At 41.5% G+C, this 20,915-nt stretch overlaps 1 protein-coding gene across 11 annotated transcripts in view; it reads left to right on the top strand.

Moving 5' to 3' along the window:
- Window positions 1-20,915, top strand: part of RBMS3 (RNA binding motif single stranded interacting protein 3) — a 1,098,743-nt gene that overhangs the window by 1,067,722 nt on the left and 10,106 nt on the right. For 8 of the 11 annotated variants that reach the window (XM_074984403.1, XM_074984401.1, XM_074984402.1 and 5 more), the window contains 2 exons: window positions 16,500-16,580; window positions 18,834-18,961. In XM_074984403.1, coding sequence (XP_074840504.1) covers window positions 16,500-16,580; window positions 18,834-18,961 — 209 coding nt within the window. Of the gene's footprint in view, window positions 1-16,499; window positions 16,581-18,833; window positions 18,966-20,915 lie in introns of those variants that run through there. The other 3 variants (XM_074984404.1, XM_074984411.1, XM_074984406.1) reach the window with 1 other exon arrangement.

The following is a 20,915-nucleotide window of genomic DNA, read 5'->3' as shown; positions in this document are numbered from 1 at the left end:
ATCAACCATTTAAAATTTGTCAAAGATCCTACTCATTGATGAAGCTGTAGATGTCAGAGATAGAAGAACTTATTAGATCATTCAGTCCATCTCCCTACAAATAGAGGATTACTCCTTATGGTACTTTGTTGATTGAATGCCCTTTAAAAGTAACAAATCAGTGGTCTACAGAATCCTGTTTTACTTCAGTTGAAACTATTTGGTTGTGGCCACACTTGGCCAAAACTTCGAAATGGCCATGCTAATGGCCAAATCAAAGCATACTAATAAGGCGCTGAAATGAATATTCAGTGCCTTATTAGCATGCTGTCGGCCTCAGCACTTCGAAATTTCTGCTTTCGAACACGTGCGGCTCAGCTACATGGGGGTCCTTTTGAAAAGGATCCCCATGTAGCCAAGCTGCGCATGTTCGAAAGTGGCACTTTCAAAGTGCTGTGTCAGGCAGCATGCTAATGAGGTGCTGAATATTCATTTCAGCACCTTATTAGTGTTCTTCGATTTGGCCATTAGCATGGCCATTTCAAAGTTTTGGCTAAGTGTGGCCACAGCCTTTACGAGTGTTCAGAACTGCAGGGAAAAAAGGCCATAAAACCATTAATCGTTTTTCTCATTTTTTTTTAAGTATTACATGTTTAACTTGCCCCTGGGCTGAGATTTAGCTAAGTTTTTAAAATCAGAGCACATTTTCACAATCCCCTTTTTTATTTTGTTCTCTTCCAAGCTAGGGAAACACAGATGAACTGTTTTAGTAGTGTAATTCTGATAGAAGTCACTGTAATACATTGCTTGAATGAGAGTTGACAGTACTCTTAGAAATACGACAATGCTTTTGCCCTTGATCAGTGCTTGCCATTTGGAAGTTTTCATTTTGGTAATTACATTTTTCCCAGATAGTAGCCATAATCATTGATCATACTAATATCATTATAACTGATTCTCCTAAGTCACCTTTTAAAGATACCTTTTGTCTTTCCAAGCCTTATTCCTCTGTAGTCACAGGATAAAATTTCAGTATTTTTTGTCTACCTCTCATCTGATTGATTACCAATGCCACATACTTCCCGTTGTGTGCCCTGCTAATATACACATCACATTCCTTCCCTCAGGGAACTTAATCAGAACAAGTAATGGCCTTTAGCTTTTCTCATTAGCAAAATGGAAAAGCACCGTACCCAATCCATTAGAAATACACTATTGTAATAAGAGCTTATAAAAAAATGGCAGCATGCCAGCAGACACAGAGTCAGTTTACCTTAAAGGTTTTTCAGCAAAAAATGTCAGCCTTTCAGGCTGGCAACCAAACATTTTGAGTCATAACGTATCGCATCTGTCTGCCAACCATTTAACTTGTACCCCTTAAGTGCTGCACGGAGAGTTCATAAGGATGAAATATGGATGTTTGTAAGTGTATTAATTTCTTCCCCAGTGTTACTTGGCTTTGTGATTTTTTGTGTTTCAAGCTCCTTCATCTGGGATTGGTTGTGGGTTGTTTTTTTTTTAAATTGACAACCTGAATAAAATTGCAATAAGAGCACCCATTGTTGCCTGTTCTTCTTTCAAGCATTTACCTCGGAGCTGCTCCTCTTGTACTTTTATATAATTTTATTTTTTGTTGCTCTCTAAAATTATTTAGAATCAATACACCGGACTTTGTGGAGAGAAGACCGATTAATTTTTGTTTCTATTGAATTGAATTGCTTTTCACTGAGCCCTGACTTGCTTAGGTATTGCTTTACATTAAAGTGTATACCATTGATATTTGTGTTACCCAGAATAGCTCAGAGTTCAGGGAATTGGTACAGATTGGTGATCATTAATGTGTATGTGCAAGGATCTGTCTCCTTTGGAGCTCTGCCACACAGGCAACAGCCTTGGAATGGTGTTTGGAACACCAAAGCACATCTGTTCCATTGGCCCTTTCAATCATTGTTAATATAATTCCTGGGGAAATGAGTACTAAGCACAGCCATAAAGCTATATTAAATAAGGCATTCTGGAGAAAGGTTGTTTGCTTTTTTCAAAAAGGTTCTTGTTCTCTAGGCCTTAACCACCTACCAGTATTAAAAGACATTCAGCCTGAAGTCAGCGTGAAAGATCATTCCACTCACATTTCATCAGCACTAGCTGCTTATCACATTTTCCCGTCAGAATGAGACATCTTTCCACAATGTGCAGAAAGCAGGAGCTGCTTGCCTGATTAGCATATAATACACAGGACACACAGTGCTCAAAATGGGATGGACACAGGAGAAGAACCATTGTAAAATTGCAGTATAAATCTGAGCAGGGTAGGAGAGCACTATGATAATGCAGTAAAGAAGGAAAGCATATAGCACAAGAGAGAGAATCCAAATAATTGTCTGTTTGCTTCATTCTCTTTCAGCATATTATTTGATTGTTTCTTTCTCTTGCATCTTCATCCCACACACCTCTCCCAGTTCAAGCAAAAGAGTAAGAACTGTTTAGTCTGTAACATGTCCAGTATTTTGTTTCTGGTGGTAAAAATGCAGAGGCTCAATCCTGTAACCCCCAGTCCATACTGAATCCTGGTGATATAGCACAGCAGATCAGTGTTGTCTTCCGAACTGATAATGCAGTTAAATACGCTTAATCAGAACCCTGATAAAATGCATTTCCACTTCCCTATAAGATTGCCTTGGCATAGATTTAATGTGACACAATTTACTAAGCGCTTGTGATGTGAGTGATTATGTCCAGAGGCCCTTTGTGCGAACCTCAGGGTCTCGCCACACCTCATCTCCGGGAAAGTCTACACTATGGGGCAAAGCTGACCTAATTTACGCAACTCTAGCTGCATGAATACCATTGGTAGAGTCAATGATCATTAGGTCAAGTTATTGCAGGTTCTCCACTATGAGGAGTTGATGTGAGAAACTCTTCTTGGCTACATCTACACTTGCCCCCTTCTTCAAAAGGGGCATGGTAATCAGGCTGATGGGAGATTACTAACGAAGTGCTGTGATGCTTATGCAGCACTTCATTAGGCTAAGTCTCTCCCACAGCAACTTCAAAGTGTGAAACTTCGAAGTGCTAGCATGCCATGTAGCTGCCACCACTTCAAAGTTTGACACTTTGAAGTTGCTGCGGGGGGAGAATTAGCCTAATGAAGTGCTGCATAAGCATCGCAGCACTTCATTAATAATCTCCCATCAGCCTGATTTCCATGCTCCCTTCAAAGAAGGGGGAAGTGGAGATGTAGTCATTTTGTTGGCCTATTAGAGTCAACGGGAAAGTGATCAGAAGGCAATTTAGCAGGTCTTCAATAGGCCCACTGAATTACCCCCTAGGTAATCAATCACCACTGTACTGATCCTCCATTAAGTATAGACAACTCCTCAGAGAGGAGGTAGAAGAGAAGTCGTCCAAGCTTCCCAGAATGGTTGCAGAGGAAGGATTCCTGGCTGACTAAAGGACCAGCATGACCACTGACAGATGAGTCTGCTGACAGGGACTGGGCGAGCAAAGCCAGAGTTCCTGGCTAGCTGCTGGGACTCAGGCAGAAGAGGGCCTCAGGAAAATGGTGTCTCCAAGTAGGAAGCCCTAGGAATGTGGCCCATACTAGGGCTGGGTCAAGTTAAAGCCTGTAGAGGCTAGAAGGGGTTTGTTGTATTTCACAAGTGGTGTGTGTCACTCAGTTTGAGAGCTGAAAAACACCAACATGGGTCAACATAAACAGAAAGACTACAGACAAACCTAACTAGGAGGAGGGGGCACTTTTCAGAGTTGAATACCATGCCGTTACTCCCCTTCACAGTGGATAAATAGTAACAGAGAGGAAGCCGTGCTAGTCTATACACTATCAAAACAACTGCTTTTTGTTTTGATAGTGGATAAATAGAATATTTAGGTCCAAATCCTTTAGGTGTCTTAATCAGTCCTTTAGAAGAACAGCCATTAACTTTTATCTGCATTTTCCCTCAGTAGATACTAACTATGGACAGCAGGATTTTGAAGTATATAGAAAAAAAATTAAATGCCTTCTCCTGCTACTAAACACGGCCCAAACTAATGATCATTGCAATTTATGACGTGAATAAAGCTGAACAGATCTCTTTTTCTGTGGAAAAGAATATTTTTGTATTCTAATATGCTAAAATATAATACTTTTTAAGTTTAATGATAGTTTCATTTTCCATTGAACATACCTTTACACTCATCCTCTGATCGTATATTATTGTATAGTGCTATTAGCAAGGATGGGTAGGAATGGTGTCAGAAGCCTCTGTTTATCAGAAGTTGGGAATGGGTGACAGGGGAAGGATCACCTGATGATTACCTGTTCTGTTTATTCCTCTGGGACACCAGGCATTGGCCACTGTTTGAAGCCAGGATACTAGGCTACAAGAACCTTTGGTCTGACCCAGTATGGCCGTTCTTATGCTCTTCTTTATGATGTAATCCACCAAAAAGCCTTAAAATGACTTTTTTTTCAATAAAAATCTTTCTTTACAACTAACAGAAGTATTTGGATTCTAGAAATCTTGTAGGGACAAAGAGCCAAGCAGTACTGTCTTTCAAATCACATATGAGCTCTACAGGTGTTTTCTCAATGGTGTTTGCGAGTAGTTCCTTGTATCATAACTCTGATCTGTATATACATTTCCACACAGAACAAGCAAGCAGTCATGTAGCGCCTGAAAGACTAACAAAATGATTTATTAGGCGATGAGCTTTTGTGGGGCAGACCCACTTCTCTAGATCTGAAAAAGTGGGTCTGCCCCACAAAAGCTCATCACCTAATAAATTACTTTGTTAGTCTTTAAGGGCTACATAACTGATGGTTTGTTGCGGAGGGTATAGACTAACATGGCTACCTCTCTGTTACTATTTCTACACAGGTGATTGTAAAATTCCTTCTGCTTCAAAGAAATGATCAATAATTATACTTATTGATCTTTAATGTGTTTCTGCCTTTCCTATGCTTCCAGTTATCTGCTTTTAATTGAATTTCTGAACCTAGAAGGCACTCTGCTCCTTATCCTTAAAGATCAATAACATGCTACAGAAATAAGTAGACAAGTTAAACCTGTCATGTCAGAAAATCCTGGTGTGGATTGTTTCCTGAAAAAAATTAGGAAGAAGGGTGCTTTTGAAAGAAGGGGCTTTCTTTCAAATCAACCCTGTCTACACAGCTGTTTTGGCTTTCAAAAACAGCTCCTTCAGAAGCGAGATCCTGTGGGAGTATGCAAATGAGGCATGAGATATTTAAATCCAGTCCTCATTTGCATTTTCGATCAGCTGTATTTGCATACTCTTTCCAAAAAGAGGGGCAGTGTAGACATAGTTTAAGTGTATATATATGTATTTATGTTAATTGATATGCTCTCTGAAAATGATTTTAAACATTCGAACAAACATACAGGTAAAGTCTTTTTCCATCGTTTCAGTTCCTCGAATTGGCTAGAATGTGCATGTCAATTTTGGTGTGTGTGGTTTGTCTGTTTCTAGAGGCATTCCTGGAGTGCTGTTTACATTTACTGTAGTTGTTACAAATGCTGTGCTTAATATTTAAGTGTGTGTGTGTCGTCCCTGGCTATGTGTGGCAATCTGGCTGAATTCACTGCCACTTGTATTAAAAAATTAGGCTTTATCTGAAAGGTCCTTTTCACTCCGCTGCACTAGCAAGCTTGAGCTGGAGAAATTAAAAAAAGATTTATTATGTAAGGAGCTTCTTAGCCAGGGTGACCATCCATCCAGTTTTTACAGGACAGTCCTTTATTTAAGCTGTTTAAAAAATAGGCAAATTGTCTTGTATTTTGTGGGGCTCCTGTTCCCTGGCACCCTCTATTTTGGGGTGGCAGCCTCTTCTGCCAGACAGCTCCCTCACTGGGTGGCTGCCCTGTTTCCTGGAGCTCTGTGCCTTGTTGTAGCAACTCCTGTTAAGGGGAGCTCCTCTGTAGGGCAGCTGCCCCCTTCCCTGGCACCCGCCCCCTTCCCTGGCACCACAAGGTGGCAGCCCTTACTGCTGGCAAACTCCACAATGGGGTGGCTGCCTCATTCCCTGGTGCCCTACACTGAGGAGAGACAACTCCCACTGCCAGGGAACCCCTCCACCAGTCAGCTGCCTCATTTCCCAGCTTCCCATGCCTCAGGGAGGCAGCTCCTGCTTCATTTCCTTGGCCCCCGGGCACGAAGGCTTTGGAACATGCCCCCCCCCGACCTGAGGGTTCTGGACCCCCCATCCTCCACTCCCCTTCATCCCTGGTGCCTCCCCATTGGATGCTGTGGAGCCCCCATCCCTGGTGTCTCATCCTGGAGCAGAATCCCCCATTGCCAAGGAGCCCTGACATGGGCCAGCAGCCCCGCTCCCATTCCCAGAGGCCGATGTCCTGTATTTGCCATATGGCAATGTGGTCACCCTATACTTAGCTCATCTGCAATATTCTTCTGACCCCTTTTCATTGGTCTCATTTCGAAAAGTAAGGGTTTGCGAAGCATACTTGGAGTTTACAAAGAGAAAATGAGATTAGACTGGAACTAGAGTTGTTGAAGTATTCCTCTTTCTACCTTCATCTCACTTGCTCAGAGAATTGGGTACTATCTCATTAGGAAAGTTGAAGGGGAAGTGGTATTTAGTGTTTGTAAATCCATTGGTGTTAAGGAGAAGCAGGGTAAGGAGTTGAAATATAAGGATCTCTAGTTTTTACTTGAGCAATGAATGAGATAGCCCAGCGACTGGACTCTGTTGAATGAAGGGTGCTATTCTTGCCCATGCTGGGATAAGTTTATGTCATCAAGTCATATTGTATTTAAGACCACTATGATAACAATGGAGAAGAATACTGAAATATGTGCAAAAATAATCATTTTGTTTGCCACATCTTCTAAATGGGGAATTATAAAATTACCAATAAAGCTCTAAGAAACATAGCAAAGACTGGAGCCCCCAAATCAAAAAATCAGAAACTATGGTTGCTGGGAGGTATATTTCATTGAACTATAACTTGGTCTTGCCAGAACACAGATTTGAAGAACACAGTAAAAAAGTAATCAGGGAACTGGGAATTACCAAATGAGAAAGTAGAATCCAAAATGCCCCAAAGAGAATTTGTATTCTATATTTTGTTAAAAGTTTCACAAAATTCAGGCAATCAGTAGTCTCCCCACCATGTGGTAGAGAGGAGATTCTAAGACAGAAAGGCAGTTTTCCCAAGGGAGAAATTTATAATTAAAATGTATCCAGGAACAGTGTGACTTTCATCAGTTTCTCCAGTGTTACAAATGTTTTCATGTAGCTCTATTGGTGATGCAGCGTCTAGACATCTTGGATCGTAAGCAAGAACTGGCATTAATTCTGTTGATCCTAAAATGCTAGCTATTATCAGTGTGGTCCAGCACACACAAGATCTGGATTTCATCACAATACAGATATTCACTAAGGATGAGACTGTGGAACCCTGGTTCATACTGGTTAGCACCTATCCGTCTGAGTGGTCCCATTTAAATGTACTTCAGTAGGACAGTTCCTGTGTAAGTGCTCACCAAAATGTGAATAGGTGCCTCCATTTGTTTCTGAGTTCAGCTGAAAAGTAGCTGAGTATTGTCCTGAGTATGTAAAGTGTTACAGTGAGAGAAGAACTTCACAGGATTCACAGTATCTTTTTGATCCTTAAATAATTGTAAATCAGACCAACAGCTGTGAAACAACCAAGGAGGGTTTTTCACACTTCTAAAGGCCTCATCCTACAACTCATATTCATGTGAGCAGTCCCATTAACTATCGCAGGGCTACTCAGTGTGAATTAAAGTTACAGTCTGTATCTAGCGTAGAATTAAATTTATTAAATGTTATTTTCCGAATTCCTCTGATGTTGTGATGGCTGAACCAGGAAAATTTGATCAGTATTGTTATGCCACCCATCCCTATTCAGCTTTCATTATGTAGCACATAATGAGACTTATTGTGACCAAGGAAGTTAATTATTTATATCCCCCAGGCTTCTTCTATTTGAAATATATTATCTTAAAATAAGAAGCAACTAGACTAGAAACAGTCTGAACAAATCAATAGATAATAGTCTCAAAGGCTGTAAAACTTTGTGGTGCAAAAGGTACATATTTCTTTACATTTGCTTAGATTTTTGTGACTTTGTCCTCTATACTTTGTGTCCTCAGACAGACAAAAAAAAAACCCTAGAAGAAAGTGTGAGATGAATCAATACAAGCTCAATTGGTGTCCATAATAAACAAGGCTTGAAATTAAGCAGTAAGATATCCTGAGGTCTGCATTGCACTAGAATCTTGCACTCTGTGATCATAAACCTCAGGTACTCTAGGGACAGTATATGAACACAATACCAGTTTAATAGTAAATAGGAATTTTCAGCACTGCCAACACTGTTACTTTTTCTTACAGACTAACACGGCTATCTCTGTCATTTTTCTTGGTAGAAATGGTCAGTTGTTAAAATGTATTTATGGTCAGAAAAATGATTGTGCCAGACAGACACCATTTTACAGTACCCTGTGTCTTAGCAGTACTATTCTTTGTCCTCTTCAAAAGCCAATACAGTCCTGGGAGAGTGTGCTATAGTCTGTTCTGACTTGTGCACATATACCAAAATAGCTAACTACATTTGCATTGTGGAATCTCCAGTGCTGATGATGACATGAGAAAAAAGGAGCAGGGCTGGCTCTTTAGATCCTATTTCCATTTTGGCAGCAATGAAACTTCATTTGCATTTTAGTTAAGTCTTCTGTTCACTTGTAAGCTGAGCAAGTGTGTGTGTGTTTGTGTGTGTGTATCTCACGTCCCCCTCCTTGCAGTAAAATATGGGAGAGTGGTTGAAAGAAGAAAGCTCTGTGCGGATCTCCTAGCAGAGGCCTCCCCTGCATCAGTGCCTAGTGCCATGGGAAACTGAATACACTGAGGTCCTGTAACTCTGGTATCACTCCGGCCTCTGGAAACTCACCAGAACTGGATCATCAGATGTGGTCAGATGTTCGGCTGCATGCGTATGTTCTCCCTGTGTGCTGTCCCAGCTGTACACAGAGACACCAGACCTCTAGTGAACAGCCCAGTGATCACAAGATCTGTTAAGGGATGAGGGCATCCAGCCAGGTTGATTGTTGACAAAGCATGGGAATAGAACCTGCCAGATATTAAGACATATATACCTGTGACAACAGATGCAGCTCAGTCAGTGGTAGGACTTTCCACTGAGCTGTGCTCCTCCGCTGACCAAAGATATTCCCTGAGATACAGTTTTATACCCTGATATAAACAAATTATAGCCCCTCATCCTACCTACCTTGCCTTTCAGGAGAAATCAGCATAATATTCTTGGGGAATGTTCCATTATTTGGTTACTCATTATTAACGTGTTGCTCATTATTAACGTGTTGCTCATTATTCGGTCCTTGTTGATCCTGCTGGTGTGCACAAAAAGATCCCTAGAGTGCTTCAATGTAGTACTGTTTAAAACAGCATTATGTTAAAGCAGACTATGGAACCATTAGTTTAAGCCAGCATTGTCTGCATGCGCCAAATAATGAGCAACAAATTAGTGGAATTTAGAAACTGCACCCCCCAAAGAGGACATTACCTCTGCTATATAGGCACACCCGAACATATATTGATGCATCTTATTGCAAGATTGGCACAACACTTATGGAGCTAAATTTTCTGCCAGTTTAGCTCCATTTCTGTCAGTGAGCTAAACAGGCAGTGAAATTTGGCCCACTGTGCTTTTTATCCATTGAGCTTAAGGCACTTTCAAATAGAAGTGTGTATTATGATCTTTTACAGTAGGAGAAAATCATACAGGCTACATCTACACTGGCACAAAACTCTGAAATGGCCATGCAAATGGCCAAATCAAGGATTACTAATGAGGCACTGAAATGCATATTCAGCACCTCATTAGCATGCTGCCGGCCCTGGCTCTTCGAAATGGCTGCGTTTCGCTCCTGCGCAGCTCATCCAGACAGGGGTCCTTTTCGAAAGGACCCCGCCAATTTCCAAATCCCCTTATTCCTATGAGCTCGTTGGTAATCTTCGATTTGGCCATTTGCATGGCCATTTCAGAGTTTTGTGCCAGTGTAGACACGGCCACAATGAGAGACAAAGGGACTTACCGAAAGTCATTTGATGTGTCAGATCTGGAAATAGTCTCCTGATTCTCTTGTATCCGAAAGGGCAGTACTTTAAGAACTACTAAAACAAACCTTATTTCATGCATACCTCCGTAGTTGTCCTGTGGAACTCACTGATGACAATTATTGAAACAGATAAAATTGCCTGATTTTAAAAGTGGTTTAATAATCATGTGGTGTTTCCTAAGATTTTGTTTAGCTATGTGTTCATGGGCAAACTAAGATGAATCAAACTAAGATGAACAAAGGAGGAATCACATATAGTGATTCAGAGCACAGATGCTGATTTTCTGCTGGGTCGCAGGAAGAGCTTACAAGAAAACAACATTGCCCTAGAACTGCTTTTTTGTCTCCTTTATATGATTGTTTTTAATTTTAAAATAATTTCCTTGAGAGAAACAAACAATGAGAATTTAAAGCAGGCTTTGTGAAACTGTGCGTGAGCATTTCAAGTAACAGTTAACAATTAATGTAGAAGACTGCTATAGATTGATGTAGCACCAGATGACACTGTGCTACAAAGCAGAGTGTATGAGTAAAGAAACTGAGCAGACTCACATTCTTATAATACTCTCCTCAGTGACTAATGCTCATGGCCAGAGAATATCCCTACTATATGCTGCAGTACAAGAGGGATATTTGGCTTTAAGATTATTGGTTGATGGACAATGACCACTGAAATTCTGAACAACACAGTGTGCAGCAATGGTTTCTCTGAAGAGATACAAAAATATATTGTCAGGAAGTTGTGGCAGGAGGCAGGCTGTGTATGCATGGGTGGCAATCCTGTTTCTTTCTGGTCTAATTCAAGGAAGGTGCAATGAATTTCAGCATCATTATAATTACTTACAGATTCAGAATGTGGTGCAACTAATGTGAGTCTGTACCCTACACTCCATAATCACTGTTTTCGTATAGGCAAAACTTCTACTGAAGTCAGTGGAACTTTTATGTTAGCAAGGACTGTGGAATTTTACGCTCAGTATTCTTGTCGATGCCATTTCTGCACCCCCAAACATTTCTCAGGCAGTGCATCTGTTATATCCCTCTTTGCATTACCATAATGCAGTTTCGCTGTGGACATTTCAAACAATACAGTTTCTAAGAAGGAATTCAAAATGTATTTCAAAACACGCAATGAAATAAAATCCTGCATGCAACTCTAAACTCAGCCAGGAAGGCCAAATATGTCCTGGGTGGGTCCATATCTCTAGTGTGTCTTTGAGGATCACATGTTGGAGAGGCCATCCAGACAGCTGTGAGATTGGACATTGTAGGCAGGTCCCTCTAGTGGCAGAGTGGCCTAGTGGCTAGGCCCCTGCGGAGCCGAGGGGCCCAAGGTGTATGACTTCAACCTACTCACTAGAGGCTGTAGTGTTAGTTTGGGGCATGGCTCTGAGAGTCTAGTTTTCCCCTCCTTAGGGGGAAGGTTCTCTGGGATTCTCCTCCTTTTAGCCTGGGGAGGGTTTGGAGCTGTGTCTTCCAGCGGCCGACCCAAGGGCAGCTCTGGCTCAGGCCGTGCGAGTGTCAGAGCCAGTTCCTGCCTCTTGGCTGCTCAGCCCTAAACTGGGCTAGCTTCCCTCCTTTTATCCTGCCTGCAGGCCAGACACTGGCGGCAGGTGAAATGGGGTGAGGCTAATTGGGCAAACAAACTCTGTTTAGCCCCTGCACTGCCAGGGTTTCCTTTCACTCCCTTACAAACTTACTCTGTGATTTTTATTGGTCAGAGTACACAGATAGGACCAAGTAAGAAAAATGTCTCAATTTGACGTACACATATTTGATGCAACATTTAATCATTTAAACCATCTGTTACAGTCAGCAGCCAACAACTGCTTAGCAATACTGTGTATGAAGAGAGTAGTGCGGTACCAATGGTGAAATTCACATCCACTCATAATTAAGGAGTGATTTCCTGTAGTGCTTGGGTGAGAGAATATCTTAGAAGAAAGTAGTGCAGGTTGGACCTCTCTAGTCCAGCTTCTTGGGTTCTGACTGGTGCCAAACTAGAGAATTTGCCAGACCACAGGAAGTCAATATTGTCTAGCACATGACCAACTCTTCCACTGCTTACTGGGCTCTTAGAAGACATTTAGAGATAAATTAGAGTTGAATAACAGTACAGAACACTGAGAGCCAGGGCTGGTGGCTGTGAACAAAGTTATAGGCCCACAGGAAACTTAGGCAGATGTCCATTTATTCTGGGTGTGGCCAACTAAAATCATGCCAGACCATGGATATTGCCAGACCGGAGAGTGCTGGACTAGGGAGGTTATGTTGAAAGAACAGCAAAAATATTAAAAAGAATTCATATGTAGAAGGAAATTCTGTTTGGCCCTAAGTACAAAATACAGAAATGTTCAGATATCTGTTCTTTCCAGATCTTCAGATCCCCACAGACATAATTGTTCCCATATTCAGGTTTGAAGAATAGTTTTAGCCCTAAGGTGTTTTTGTTTGTTTTTGTTTGTTTGGGTTTTTATGTGCAGGGCGGTTGGGGTATTTGTAAGTACCATTGAAAAATATGGATTCCAAGAGCTTCTTTAGACTTTTCTACATAATCACTACGGCTACATCTACACCACAGAAATCTGTCAAGAAATACACCCACATGCAAAAACAGATAGAAAGAGCAATCTGCGCTGTTGTCAGAGAGCAGCCAGACTGCCCGGCCTCTCTCTCAACAGAATGCAAACTGGAACCTCAGCAAACAGAGCTGTCCTGTGAACAGGAAACCCTGTCTGTCAACTAAGGGCCCCCCCCTTGGAGTGTCTACACAGCTTTTTTGTTCACAGAAACTGTTGACAAAGGTATTATTCCTCATCATGGAGAAGCAGAATGTTGTCATGCACGTGCCCATTTGTGCTGACAGACTGTCGACAAAAAGCTTTTTGTGTATAAATGCACTGCAAGTTTTGTCAACAAAATTCTCTAGGGTAGACATAGCCTTTGTGTGAGATGTTATTGTGTCTCCTTAGTATTAAATAGTAAACTCTAAATCCATCAGCACTGAGTACTATCGTGTCTTGGCGTTCATCACCATCATCAACAACCATGGGCTCAGTGCCTTTCTCACTGTTTTGTTCCATCTTTCCCTGTCCAGTGCAGAGTGACTTAGTTTCTGTAGACTAGCTCTGCACCAACCTACTATATCATCTACCCATTCTCTGTGGGGTCTGCCTCTCCTATTTGAACTATCCATTATGCCAAATACCAGAGTTTTGATTTTTCATTTGTCATTCATTCTGCAAATATGCCCACATAGCTATAACTTGCATTTTATAACCTTGTGCAGTAGGTTCTCTTTTGGTATATCTTCCTATATAATACCTCATTGGTGACCTTCTGCATGCACTCCATTCTCAGGATCTTTCTATAACAACTCCTCTTGAACACTAATATTCTTCTCTTCGAATCTTTCATTGCCACCCATGTCTCACATCTGTACACTCTGCTGCTGAATACACACGTTTTCAAGATGCTCAGCTACATTCCTAAGCTAATTGCTTTGCTTTTCCAGATCTTACCCATCGCCTTCAAACTCACTCCTGCTTTTGCTGTTCCAGTCGCTATTTCCTTCTGACAGTCTAGATCATATGTTATGTTGCTCCCCAGATACATGAACTGATCTACGTTTTCTAGTTCCATCCCGTCTACATTGATCTTCCTTCCTATTTCCTTATCTCCATGTTCATAATCAGTCCATACCGCTTCCCTTCCTCGTTCAGCACCTGCACTGTTTTCGCTACCTTCTATTTATCTTCCTCAATTATAACTATATCATCCGTGAACCTCAAGTTGTTAATATGTATCCCATGCTCAGATATACCTTCTACCTCTTCCTTAATCTTGTCCATTGTTCTTTCTAGATTCATGATGAAGATACTCGGCGATATCAGATCTCCTTGTCTCGTATCTCTACTCGTTCTAAACCAGCTTCCCATCTCTCTGCACGTTCTTACCACTGCCTCTGCATTGTCATTTATATCATTCAACAATCGTATCAGTCTGCTATTCACACCATATGACTCAAACACCACCCAAGCCACTTTCTGATCTAAACTGGCAAATGCCTCCTGAAAATTGACGAAGCAAGTGTAGATGTTCTTGTTCTTTCGTTGAGCTTTCTCCCTATCAATTTTAGTCCCAATATCTCCTGTCTGGTATTTCTATCTTTCCTGAACCCCGCTTGCTCATCCACTAGATGTTCTTCTATCTGCAATCTTAATCTCTCAATCACTATCATCATCAGCACCCTGCCTAGATGACTCATTAGGGCAATCATTCTGTAGTTCATGTACTTCAGTGCACTTCCTTTCTTGTGTATCATCACTAGCACGGATCATCTCCATTCCTGAGGTTCCTTCCCTTCTTTCCATACTATATTACATAGTGGGTATATTTCCTGAATTATACTTTCTCCACCATATTTAATCATCTCTCCCATGATCTTATCATTTTGAGGGCTTTTGTTGTTCTTCAGTTGTTTCAATATCCTTTCTACTTCCTAGCTCAAAATATCTGTCTTGCTCTCAATGCTTGGCGGACATATCTCTTTCAGTTCTTCAATCAGTCTGTCTGAGACACTAGGGTGCCACTGTGCTTTGTATAGGTTAGTGCGATATCTCATCCATCACTGCATAAGCTTCTCCTTGTTCATGAGCAGCTCTTCATTCTTGTCTTTGATCGCCATCTGCTTTGGCTGCCACTTCCTATTAATATTCCTGATCATTTTATACACCTCCCTGGTCTTACATTCTCCATAATATCTCTTTATATCTTTACACTGCTCCTTTAACCATTTTGCCTTACCATTTCTGGCTGCTCTCCTTACCTCATTGCAGTTCATTCTATATTGCTGTTCCACCCTCTCGGAAACATCCTTTCTGACCTTCAAAGCTCTCTTCTCTTGGACCAAGTTCAGGGCCTCCTGTTTAATCCACTTCTTATTGATCTTCTCTTCTTCTGGAACAGTCTGCTCAACTGCCTCTTCTATCACCAGGGCTTTCCCTTTGACTCTCTCATCTAGGTCTTTCTTTGTGGCCGCTTTCCTAATCTTCTCTTCGACCACTATTCTGTACGCATTCCCTATTTCTTCCTTGCCTAGTCTCGTCATGTCTCTTCTTTTCTTAACCTGTATCTTACACTTTCTCTTGAGTTTCATCTTGATGTTTGCGATCACTAGACTGTGGTCCAAGTCTATATCAACTCCTTGGAAAGTTCGGCACTGCTGTACTGATGTTACCCATCTTTTTCTTATCAAGATCATATCGATCATGTTTTTGTCTTCCTGTTACTCAATTGCCATGTCCACTTCCTGCAGTTCTTTTGTTGAAATCTCGTGGTGTAGATCACCATCTTGTGCTCTGTAACAAACTGTAGTAGTTTTTTGCTTTGCTTGTTTCTTCCTTCTTGTTGAAACCTTCCTGTGATTCTATCCCAACCTTCATTATCTGTTCCAACCTTTGCATTCCAGTCTCCTCTGGCAATCAACACGTCTGTCTTCAGTATCTCCTCTAGCATTTTTGTCGAGTCTTTATAGAATAGCTCAATCTCTTCCTCCATACTGTCCAAGGTGGATGCACACACCTGAATGACCAAGATACTGAATGTTTTTGCTTCAAATCTCGCTACCATCATTCTTGTACTCACCAGTTTGTATCCTAACAATGCTCCTCTAGCTCTTTTGCTAAGAAGAAATCTGACTCCTGCCTCATGCTTTGTTTCATTTCCTGACCAAATGACTTCTCAACTGCACATCCTTCCCGATGCCATGCAGTGCATCTCTGCCAGTCCAAGTATATCACATTGGTATCTCTCCATCTCCTTCTGAAGCAGCTCTAATCTTCCAGTCGCCCACAGTGTTCAGATGTTGCACCTTCCAATTGCTAGTATATGTGTTAGTTGTCATTTTCTTTTGGTAGCCAACTTATCAACCCAACTCTGATCACTCGATTGGTGTCATGGATCTTGTTTATCTGGGTGAGGTCCGAGCCAGCATTTTTATCATTTCATTATACTGGCATTAGCTTTCATTTGTATTGTTGTTTCACGGTCAGCGCATCACCGCTCATCCCACCAACCCTCCTCCTCTCTCCAGGTTTGGGACTGGCATGGAGCCTCCAGAGGCTTCATGGTGGAGTTTTGCTGTTGCTTACAATTTTAGGTACCATCACTAAGACACTGCAGATGTGTGATTCTAATTGCCAGTTCATAACTATAAGTAAAATTATTAGCAAAAAAATCATGGTGTGGCATACAATGTTTGCTAGCAAATACATTCTGTACTGTAACAAAATCTATGCAATGTTGCACATATAGTCTTCTGTGGTTGAACTGTGATTATCTATTTCTAACATTGATGTGCCTTTGACTTATTTTAGTATATGACCGCTGCTGCACCTATGCAAGGGACCTACATTCCCCAGTACACTCCTGTGCCTGCAACAGCTGTTCCTATTGAAGTAAGTTCACTTCCATTCATGCAAATAGGGTGAAGGGTGACAAATCACAAATCTATGCCTCATTGAACCTATTGTATACCAAGAAGGGTCTAATAATGCTTTACCAAACCACACCTTATGCTGCTCTTTAATTTTGGGATTACACTTCAAATTTCTTTTCTTTTGGCTTTGATTTTTTAAGCTCTGCAAGTGCTCTTATTTTCACATTTATGTTTCAGTGCATAAGAAATGGAATGAGCCATTCTTGATTTTATATATATTGGGAGGGAGATGGGAAAATGCAGGAAAACAAAAGCAACAATCAAACCACAAACCCAAAGAGCTTCGAGAAGAGACAATTGCAATAGAGTTTGATGCAGTCCTTAGTGAGTGTAGGTAATTGCTGAAAACATACAGCAACCAGAAAAAGTGATTGAGCAATGGAAACCTTCCTCTTGTACATACAGACGTGGAGGATGCTGCACTGACTGAGTGCTTTTTCATCCTTGAGGAAGGATTCGCTCTCTCCCTCCTTGGGGCTGAGTCATGCTGATGACATTCTAATGAGTAAGTACTTACTCAACCTTGTAGAGCACAAGCTGCTGGGAGCACTTCAGCCCAACCTCCGCTGCTGTGTATCTTCATAAGGGCAACTGACACAACAAGAGGGAGGCTTGGGAAATAAAGATGCTATTAATCTTGAATTTGTATTATCCTCTCTGTTTTTAACCTCTTCTCTCCTACTTCGTGATAATGCAAGGGGCACTATTATCTCAATACTTCAATCTTTATCTGTCTCTTCCCTGGAGTTGATGCTATTAGTGCTCCATGACTTGGCCAGTTGAGGATGCTCTTCAAGCAGTTATTTCAAGTAGATCCATCATGGTTTTCTCAGTTTCCATGACCGCATATTCTCAGAATCCCAAATGATCTACCACATGGTAGGAAAAGCCACTATTGTGTTTGCTCCACATTTATCACAATGCTTACTTTGAATTCATTCATCGCTAAACAAATAATGTAGAAGATCTACCATCAAATTTGCTAAACTCTGTCTATTATTATTAATAGTAATTTTATTTTATTAATATTAACATAGTACCTACTCATGGGAAAGCACTCTACTGTGCGAGGCACTGTACACACAGAACAAAAATATGTTCCCAGTCCCAGAGCATTTACAATACAAGTCAGGCCAGAGACGACAGATGGGTGTAGGTAGACAAAAGAGTACAAGGACAAAAATGAGCCAGTGTTGGTCGGCGTGGTAGGCAGTGGACTCTAAGAACCTCTGAAGAAGAAATTGACCACTGTGTCACAAAGATTTAAAATGAACCACCCATTGTTTATATAGGACTCAGATAACAACAAAACCAAGTGCTTTGTGCGCCCTCTTCTGGCTCCACAGAGTGCAGTCTACTAACAAATTCTATTCACAGAAGAGCTCTGCTGGTATCATATATGTGATTCATGCACAGAAGTAATGGAAGCAGTATATGGCCACTTTCACAAGCCAACAGAAATGTAAAAAAACAAAACGTGCCAGAAGACAGCAAATGTCATTGTCAGTGGAATAATTGTAATTGCCCATTTTCAAGTCGGATGCATGTAATGCAGAATATATACTTACATGTTGGCCTCGAAGCCTCATTCGTGTGACATCCTTTTAGGTAAAATATTTTACCTTAAATTTGTTTTAGAAAAGAAAACACTCTAAAGAAAAACATTACAGCGATTTAGATACACTGCTGTTCAAAGCAGGCTACAGCACCTGCACCATATGCATTGCAGCACAATATACTCCAAAATTCTGTGGGACTTTATTCTTCTCTCAGACAGTGTAAGTCAGTGTTAAACCATGATAAAATCTGTGTGAGGTCAAATAAAACCAGGTAACCAGGCGTATGTAATAAAAATAACATAGACTGGATAAAATCCCTGGTTCCACTGAAGTCGGTAGAAATTTTGTGACTCCGGCAGGGCTGGGATTTCCCCCCAATGCGCAGATCTTTTTCGCTATTGCATGTTAGTGCTACAGGCATTCTGTGAATTGAGGCTGTTTCTCATTGCCAAGTCAGATCTCCTTGTGAATTGATAGTCTTTATGTCTCGTCAGCATGTGGTTTCTGCTGTCCCAGACGCTCACAACAACGTGAATCAATGGTACAGATCCACACAAATAAAGAAGTGGTGAAATGGTGCTGAACGCCTTCATGCCATTCTCTGATGTGATTTAATATCAGTAAGGCCGTTTTGTTCTTATTTACTTCCATAGGGTGTCGTTGCTGATGCCTCTCCGCAGACTGTAGCATCTTCATCACAGGAAGCCAGTGGTCAACAGCAACAGATGACGGTGGAAACATCCAGTGAACATGCACCTGCATATTCTTACCAACAGTCTAAGTAAGTAAGACTTTGATTAGCCACCTGGAGGCTATATCTGATATTGTCTTTGAAACAGAGGAAACTAAGCTCTGCTTTGAATTGCAGTAGGATAAAATTAGAGGAAGTGTTTAAGTCAGTGGAGTTTCTCTAGTTTTATGCTCAGCAATCAGCACACTGGGCAAAATCCAAAAGAGGGTTTTAAGAGTATCGGGGGTGTTAAGAGGATACCACTTTAGATCACACTCTGGAGCAATGTAAATGGAACAGTAAATTCCACATCCAGTTGTTAGTTTTTCCTGGATGTTTGAATGTAACTGTCAAAGTTGTGTAAATATCATTCTGTGGGTGTCACTTGCACTTTTAAGAGAGCAGAAGAGGTGCTGCAGGAAAGGCCACCTCAAGAAAAGCTAGGCAGGACTGTTTCATCCAACCCTGACCTCTGTTCACTGCATTTGCTTCCATACAATAATACCATACATTCAAGGTTTGACCTTATTTTCAACTCTGTGGCTGAGCCAAGGATACCTGAACATTTTTCCCCGTGATCCAGAAACAAAACAGACCTTATATTTTATGTTCCAGTGCCCCAAGGCAATTATTACTCAGAAGACTGAGCTTATTTGTGCAGAAGACAGAGCATACATTTTTATGAACCATCCCAAATCCCTGTCTCCAGTGACAAGAGTACTCTCTTTTTGCCCTGGCCTTCCAATGACAGTACATAACACATCACACAACCCCCAGCCACACAAAAAAAAAACAAAAACAAAAAAATTCACACCCACTTCCATCCAGGAGCTGTGGAGTGAACAAAGATCCTCACAGGACATATGGTGGGCGCTTTGTTTATTGAATCATGGAAAGATACTTAGATACAGTGGTGCTCGGCACAGTGAGGGTACGTCTACACTGGCATTCCTCTTTCGACAGAGATATGCAAATGAGGGACATTGAAAATGCAAATGAGGTGCATATTTGGCATCTCGTTTGCATATTCTTATTTCAAAGGTGCTTCCTTCGAAAGAAGAAAACCAGTAGAGATACTGCTCTTTCAAAAGTAAACCCCATCTTCGAAAGAATCCTTCTTCCCATTAAATAAAGGGAAGAAGGATTCTCTCAAAGATGTGGTTTACTTTTGAAAGAGCACTGTCTACACTGGTTTTCTTCTTTCAAAATAAGAATATGCAAAATGAGGTGCCAAATATGCAAATATGCACCTCATTTGCATTTTCCATGTCCCTTATTTGCATACCTCTTTTGAAAGAGGAATGCCAGTGTAGACGCACCCTAAAAGAAATGAAACAGAATAGAGTTCTATCCATTTTTCCTTCACCTATTTTTGGACCCTTCAGCATTAAGTTGCACTTCATGCTGACTGACTGCCAAATTGGTTCAAGGTACACCACGCCCATCTACTGACCAACACACGTCTACCCAATGTGTCACTTACACATCTGCATTGTTTGGTGCCACAGAATTTGGCCCAATGTGTGTTTCACACAGTATGTTTATATACTTATTCTGGCTTCACTTTCTTTAATACCTAGAGACACAAATAATGAAAACATACTCAGAGAATATAGTGGGACAAGAGACACATACAGTAAACCCTTGATTTAAGGGACCCTGCTATAATAGGCTTCCGCAATAATGGACACTGTCTGCCAGCCCCCTTCCTCTGGCCATAAATAAATGCCAAAGACTCACCAGAGCTGCTGCCAGGGCTGGAGGAGCTGCCAGAGTGGCTGAGTATGCGAGGCTGGTAGAGGTCACCACAGAAGCTGGGGCCACCAGGGCCAGAGGAGCTGGGGGAGGGGCTGTGGTGCGGCGCAGGAGCTCTTCTCGCTCAGTCCCGTGTGCGTGGAGCATGTCAGCACCTGGCCACTGCTGCCTGCAATGGCGCTGAGCAGCAGCCATGGTGTTGGAGGCTGCCGTCCGCTAGCAGGTTGGGGGCAGCCACACTCCGCCTTCA

Source organism: Carettochelys insculpta, chromosome 2 (genome assembly GCF_033958435.1).
Source record: "Carettochelys insculpta isolate YL-2023 chromosome 2, ASM3395843v1, whole genome shotgun sequence".
Classification (NCBI taxonomy): Eukaryota; Metazoa; Chordata; order Testudines; family Carettochelyidae; genus Carettochelys; species Carettochelys insculpta.
The sequence above is the reverse complement of the archived record's forward strand: the minus strand, read 5'-3'. Positions and strand labels throughout refer to the sequence as shown.